This window comes from Triplophysa dalaica, chromosome 24 (assembly GCF_015846415.1).
Source record: "Triplophysa dalaica isolate WHDGS20190420 chromosome 24, ASM1584641v1, whole genome shotgun sequence".
In the NCBI taxonomy this organism is placed as follows: domain Eukaryota; kingdom Metazoa; phylum Chordata; class Actinopteri; order Cypriniformes; family Nemacheilidae; genus Triplophysa; species Triplophysa dalaica.
Window position 1 is genome coordinate 8,851,877 of NC_079565.1, and position 7,227 is coordinate 8,859,103.

At 41.6% G+C, this 7,227-nt stretch overlaps 1 protein-coding gene across 1 annotated transcript; it reads left to right on the forward strand.

Moving 5' to 3' along the window:
• Positions 1-287: 287 nt before the first annotated feature.
• On the forward strand, positions 288-7,133 carry fnbp4 (formin binding protein 4). The gene is made up of 17 exons (XM_056739708.1): positions 288-485; positions 1,065-1,148; positions 1,342-1,472; positions 1,590-1,758; positions 1,852-1,996; positions 2,243-2,354; positions 2,438-2,761; positions 2,929-3,130; positions 3,695-3,786; positions 3,964-4,068; positions 4,156-4,289; positions 5,171-5,328; positions 5,409-5,653; positions 5,730-5,856; positions 5,947-6,137; positions 6,270-6,427; positions 6,669-7,133. The coding sequence occupies exons 1-17, from the start codon at positions 365-367 to the stop codon at positions 6,757-6,759; spliced, it is 2,589 nt and encodes an 862-aa protein (XP_056595686.1). The 5' UTR covers positions 288-364; the 3' UTR covers positions 6,760-7,133.
• Positions 7,134-7,227: the final 94 nt, after the last annotated feature.

The window sequence follows — 7,227 nt, forward strand, 5'->3', positions numbered from 1 at the left end:
GCCCCAGCACACACTGTTTATTTATATATATTTATATAAATATTATGGATTTAATGAAATACATAAAAATGTATTTTATAAATTAATTTATAAAAGATTAAAAATTGAATAAAATAAAAAATACATACATTTTGACATCCTTTTTTGATCGTAATTATATAGGCCTAACAAACATGACACAATTTTTGTGGTTTATACATTTTAGTTCTTTCTGTTATACGTTGGACTTATAAAGCGAGACGTCGCATGAGGACTTTTATTTTGAAGGAAAAAAAGTCATTCAGCCATTTGGAAGGAAAGGGCAGATAGGAAACGCAGCTCTGATTGAGAGCGGAGCTCCATTATATTGTCAACGACAGGAACGATGGGGAAGAAGACTCGAGGCGGCACGGGCAGGAGAACCATATTACAGCTCTCTCCGCCTGGACCGAACCGCATTGCTACGGGAGCAGCAAGAGAGGACGGAGCTGGTTCTGGGTCAGAAGGTGAGCGAAAAACGCTTGTTTTATTGGGTTTCTTCGTCATAGGATACTAAAAATATGAAGAAACACCAACCATTTTAAAAAGAACACGCGAGTGGGAAACTTATTTATTGTGTTAAGTAACGACAACTCGCTTATTGTAAATGGTGACATTTAACTGATATTCATAATGTAAATAATAGTTGTGTACTATTTAAAATAACAGGAAGTATAAAAAATGCCAAAGGTACATGTATAAAGTTCTCTTGAATTGACGTTTGTTGGGATAGTTAGCTGGTTTAGCTTTAGCCACCGGTAACGTTAACGTCACTGAACCGATAAACTTGGGCTGTCAGCGATTGTTGGGCTGTTCAAAGCAACCGTAAACCAACATAGACATGTAACAGAGACCACTTTTATATATGAAACATAAGTGCCTTTTTAGTTTTGTAATTTATAAGCTACATTTCGAGTTCGTGTTGGTTAGCTTTAAACAAAGCGTTAGCCTGCATGCTAACTCGCCCTGTGCCTGAAATTAGCAGAGGGGGGAAACTCGTTTAAAACGTTTTGAATACGTTATTAACAGTTTGTCATCTATTTTAGACGAACGTGAAGGTAACGCTGATGGACAGGGAATCCCGAGAGAAGTAAATATAGTTATGAAGATTCCAGCTGTGAAGGCCACACGTGAGTTTGATCTGTTTGTTGTCATTGAATAATACATAGGTTGTAGATATTATGGAAAAATTAAGATCTATTGTGTATACTACATATATCGTGATAATAGTCTATGTGTTGTTGTTTTATATTATTCAATGTTATATCGATAAAATAATGTACTGTGGAATTTGTGTTGCTTATGTCTGTATGGTCTATCTAGAGGGCCTGTCCTTGCTGGGCGCATATGAAGATAGTGAAGAAGAAGATGCAGTGGAGAACCAAGCGACCACCATAAAAGCTAAACTCAATCAGTCAGGAGATATTGACAGCACCCTAGCCAATTTTATGGCGGTGAGTATATCCAGTTTATATGTGTACACCCTCTCCAGACAATGTCTACTTGTAGTTGAACTTAGGAATCTGACTATAGTTTATATTGATGTAGCCTATCATGTATCTCTCCCATAGGAAATTGATGCCATTACCACACAACCCACCCAAACAAATGAATCGGAGACTGGGGCTATTGACCCAGCACCAACTCCTCCTCGCCCAGTTCCTAAAATAGACCAGCAGACTGCTCAGAACGGGCCGACACAAGAGTTTCAGTACAACACCCAGTATTCCCTTGTTGGATGTGAGTTTTACTGTAGGCTTGTGTTTTGATTGTTTAATTTTTAAAATGGGGATGTAGAAGTTAATGCTTGTTTGATGTTTGGGGTCGCTGTAGCTGGTTTGGAGATGGGTGACTGGCAGGAGGTGTGGGATGAAAATACAGGCTGTTACTATTACTGGAACACTCAGACCAACGAAGTGGCCTGGGAGCTTCCGCATTACCTGGCTGACCAGATGCAGAGTCTTCAGTACACAGAGAGGTGAGATTTAAAGGAAATAAAATATTGCAGGTATATTGTCAGCAATCTTCCCATAAACAGGTTTCTAGTCTCTCAAAGTTTTTTTGTGGTCTCAAAGTATTCAGACACTTGAGGCAGACCCAAAAACATATGCGCGTCATTGCATTTGATAACAATTAACTTGTTTTTGTTTTACGTTTTTAAGAGTCTTAATACTTTGTACTTTTGAATGGACTCACATTTTAAGCGTACATATTTATCCCACAGCTCATCGGTAAACGGCAATGGTGTTGAACATCACAGCACCGTTTGTACAGAACAGCAGTCTGCAATAGCGGCCCCCGTGGCCCCTATATTAAAAAGGGAAATCAAAAAGAAGGCAAGATTTATTTTTGTCTTTACGTTGTTTCGCTTACAGTTTAAGTTGTGTTGATGTTTGACTTTGTATCTACTCTTCCACAGGAAGTCATAGAGAGTGTTGTTGCCTTGACCAGCGATGAAGAAGAAAGGAGAGGGGTGGCAGCTACTCTCCTCGCTCCTCTCATCCCAGAGGAGGTGAAGGAGGCAGAGGAGAAATGGAGAAAGAAGGTGCTAGCCGTGGATGAGACCATGGATGCCCAGGATGTGGAGGGTGAAGAGACGCCATCTATGAACTCTCCGGCTCTTCGAGACACTGATAGCCAAAGTAACCAGCGCAGCAGGAACCAGTCTGCCGAATCTTCAGACCGGGAGGAGGAAGCTGAAGAGGACACCATGGAACTGGAACTAGCATTAGAGAGGAAAAAAGTGAGTTCTGTCTAGAAATAACTAGTGAGTGGTCGAGTAAATTAACTTTGTGTGGATTCTAGTATTTACTGTTAAAGTTTTGGACTTTTGCACTTTTTCTGCTATATCTACTATATAATTTGTGTGTGCATGTCTAAAGAAACGAAAAATGTTTTTTTTTTTTGCAGGCTGAGCTTCGTGCCCTGGAGGAAGGTGATGGCAGTGGTGGGGGTTCAAGCCCCTGTTCTGAAGCCAGTCAGGATGGGCCTCAAAATTTGCTTTCGAAAAAGAACAAATGGAAGACTTCTTTCCTCCGTGCGCCAAGTCCTGACTCGGGCAGCCGGGGCTCAGAGAAAGCAGGATGGGCCACACCTGAGCAATCAGACAATGGTAAAGACATCATCTTAACTTATTTCGTAGCAACGTAAAATCTTGGTTCACTTATACATATATATTAACCTGTAAGCAGGACTGTACAGTGTGACATATATGTAAGTCTGGGCTAAGACTTAATAAAATGGTGTACACGTGCGAGACGGTTTGGCAGGAGCATAAGACAGAGCCGCTTGTTTGTGTGAAATGGAGGGAATCACATTATCTGTTATCCCTCAGATCCAGGCGAACGAGAGGCTTGTTTTTCTGTCAAATGACAGTGATGAAAGCTCCTGCCCAGAGGAGACTGTGTCTTATTGGCTGAAAAGGAACCGGTGTCATTTGCCGGAAAAACAAGACTCTCGTATGCCTGGATCTGATCCAGGCAATCTTAATATCGTTGTCAATATGGATATTTGTCTTAAACGCATCGATTCACTTCAGAAGACCTTTGTTAAGACCACGGAGCCGTGCTGAACAGTTATTTGATCATTTTTGACAAGTGAAATATCCCTTATAGCAATGATTTTAGCTCATTATATTGCATTGATCAATAACTTATTGAATATCTTGTGTTTCAAGCACATTCCAAAACAGCTGAAAAGCAGCCAGAGGAAGAAGAAAAGGAGAAGGTCGTTTGCAGAGCTCTTCAAAAGGAGGAAGAGGATCTTAAGGTATTTTAAGTTAGCCAGTTAGAGACTGAACCTGTACAGGACCAATTTTGATTTGATCTCTTTAGAATAATCTTTATAAATTATAATGCACCGCTATGAGTTTTTTAAAATGAGACTGGCTACCAAAATTACACTAGTTTAAAATGATTTTGTGATCATATGCAATGACTCTTTTAGTTTCAGATCGGAGAGCTCGCCAACACACTTACCAGCAAAATGGAGTTTTTAGGAATCGACAAAAAAACTATCTCAAACTTTCAGCTGCTGCTGCTGCAAACGGAGGTATGAAAAAGACAATTGCTTTGAAGGTAGGGACTGTTTATTCCGCTTACGTCTGTATTAAATTGAGCATCCATCTTTTACCACCAGACGCGGATCGCAGACTGGCGAGAGGGCGCTCTGAATGGAAACTACCTCCGCCGCAGGCTACAGGAAGCCGCAGAGCACATAAAACATTACGAACTTAACGCCACTCCTAAAGGCTGGTCCTGCCACTGGGACAGGTACGCGCTCCTTACCTTTCACATCCTTATCACTCCCCCCTCCCTAAAACATGTGACAATTGACCACACTGCCTCCACCACTTGACAAACGTGTGATCGATTTGCACTTGGTTGTATTACTGGGGAGTGTTTGCGAGCAAGGATAAAGACAGATGGTTGTGGTAAACAATAAGGGAGCGTCTCTAAAGTACCGGCTTTACCACCAAACCGAGCCCCAAAGATATTGGGCTGCATCTTCTCCCCTCAAAATCAGTCAGAAGGGTTCACTAGCTCTTAGGAAGGTGGTTGCGCGCGCGCGAGAGCTTTGAACTTTACAGGACTGCCCCAAAATGATGGGAGTAATGAGTGACACAGAGTGACCACATGGAAGCAGCGTGTCACACAAGCATCAGTAAAGGAAGACGATGCCTTGCCCCCGGAGCCTGAAGGTCAGACCAATCTATTTCATTGCTTTACTGGTTTTCTTTTCCTTGCACTATTGATGAATGCTAAATAAAAATGTTATTTTTCACCCTCTGTCGAAGATGCCTGCTTTAAGGCATCTAGTGGAGGGGTTTTGTCACTGTCAATGTGAGTATTGCCATGACGATTGAGACTGAATAATGAAATATTGATGTTGGTTTCAGGATTGGCTTGGAGCTTTTTTGTTTATGCAATACATTTTTTGTTTGTTTTTAAGGGAATAAGGTGGGTTCTTTATCAGTGCACCCCCACTATAATCTGGCTCTTCCTCTGGGCTGCCAATGAAGCCTAGTTCAACAATCCCTTATTAGGGAACTAGAGCCCCCTTCCCTTTAACTCTCCAGGGGTCTCTTGACCTTGAAATCAGTCATAGGGAAATTTTCTAAGATGTGTCTGTGTGTTTGTTTCTCCACCTCTAGAGACCACAGGCGGTACTTCTATGTGAATGACCGGTCCGGTGCCTCCCAGTGGGAGTTTCCAGTTAGGGAAGAAGAAGAATCCAAACCACCTTTGCCCCCCACAGCTGTTTCTGGAGGCCCCAGCCAACTGTGTGCAGACACAACGGGCGGTATTGCAGGTGGGTCTCCTGATGAGTAGTTGAAAACAGTTACCCCAGAAAAGAAAATTGTTGTCTGACATTTTCCCTTTTTTTAACAGGAGCTTCCTTGGGGGATATGACATCTCTTTGGTCAGTTCCCCAACCGCCACAACCACCACTCCCTCCGCTTCCTCCAGAGGTCCCGCCCCCTCCACCAACAGAACAACCCCCACCACCCCCTCCACCACCTGAGTCTCCTCCTCCACCCCCTCCACCACCCCTCAGCGATGATGGGGAGATCGAGGAAGTGGAGATGGAGGATGAGGAGTCAGAACCACCAGCGCCTGGGACAGAAGAATTTAAGGTAACTTTTTCGGGACTTGCAAAACAAAGTTTATCTTGCCTTTGCACTAAATCATGTTTTGTTGTTTTTTCATTAGGCGGCCGAAGCGGCAGCATTTTTGGCTAGAGGTCAGAAACGTAAAGCCACAAGCTCAAGCACACTCCCTAAAGCAGTAACCATTGGAAGCAGCGCTATTCTCTACACTCACCCCACTGCCACAGCTGGTATTAATAATAACCATTTGCACTTACTCGTGTGTACAGTTTGGTTTTAAATATAAACATTGAGCTTATGTTCCTTTCATTCGTTCCCAGTTCCAGTTCTAGTTGGAAATGCTTACTGGGGCATGACTGCTGCAGTTGCACCTCCTCTACCTACAGAGAGCATAACTCCACCAATGCCTGTCATACCTGTCCAACCACCCCCTCCTACACCTCAACTCCCAAGCACCCTGGAACCAGGCAAAGTGCCAACAGACAAAGTAAAGAGGCCGAAGAAAGATAAGGTGGGTATATGAGATGGCTTTTGGTTTTGTTTAATTCCTGCTTTTAGCATTTTTCTAGTTCCCTTGCATATTCCAGTTACTTAAATATTCATGGGAATTAATTTGAAAATGCTTTCCTTTATTTATATTAAGACAAAGAAGAGCAAGACGAAAATGCCGTCCCTGGTGAAAAAGTGGCAGAGCATTCAGAAGGAGCTAGATGAAGAAGAGAAGTCGAGCTCCAGCGATGAAGATCGAGAGCAGATGAATAGCCGACGTATCGAAGAATGGAAACATCAACAGTTCACGACGTAAGTTTTATTTTTTGAAAAGAAATTTAGCAAATGCATTATGCATTTGCTTTTTGATAACTTTAATTTTCTCCCGTGGTAGTATAAATTTGATAAATTCGAAGTTCAGTTTTATTTGTATACTGATTTTCAAATGTGCAACAGCGCACATTTTTAAAAGCGCCATACAAATAAAACTGAACCAGAATGATAACATTTTAGACGAAATGCCGACCTCAAATATTTTTGTCTTTATCTATAGGGGGAAGGCCCACAACAATGCTAACTTTGAAGCACTGCCCGATGACTGGAGAGATAGACTGCTAAAGAAGAGAAAGATGATGCCAAGTTAATACATCTCTGTTGGAAACACTAAACATGAGCCTCCATCAGGGTGTACTGAATTGTATTTTGCCGTTTTGTTCAGGTTACAAAGCTTCAGTATGGACTGAACAAATGTGAATGTCTCCTTTTTATATGCACACGTTGGCTTGTCAGAGCCTAAAATGTGTCTGGTTAATTAAAATGCATCATCTTGTAAATAGAGGTATACCTTAGGTTATTGGTCATTGTATAATGACTACATTACCAGCCTTGTTTTTTTATAAAAAATATTGAACCTGAATCTAGTCCCCATATGTACAGAATTTTTCTGTTTTTGGGTCATTCCCACCATGAAACATGTTGCATGGTTTGTCTATAAAATAAAATGGAAATAATGATTGAATATTAAAGGACTGTTCCATCGCTACAATATTTTAGATTTGTTCTGTGGAACATTAAGGGTGCAAGGATCAGCTGTACAGTAAGCAACTGTGCAC

Bases quoted from the DNA above. Each gene is read 5' to 3' on its own strand.
- fnbp4 (XM_056739708.1), top strand. From the start codon at position 365: ATGGGGAAGAAGACTCGAGGCGGCACGGGCAGGAGAACCATATTACAG. The intron at 1,759-1,851 runs GTGAGTTTTACT...GGGTCGCTGTAG, and splicing joins CCAGTATTCCCTTGTTGGAT to CTGGTTTGGAGATGGGTGAC. The intron at 5,654-5,729 runs GTAACTTTTTCG...TTTTTTCATTAG, and splicing joins CTGGGACAGAAGAATTTAAG to GCGGCCGAAGCGGCAGCATT.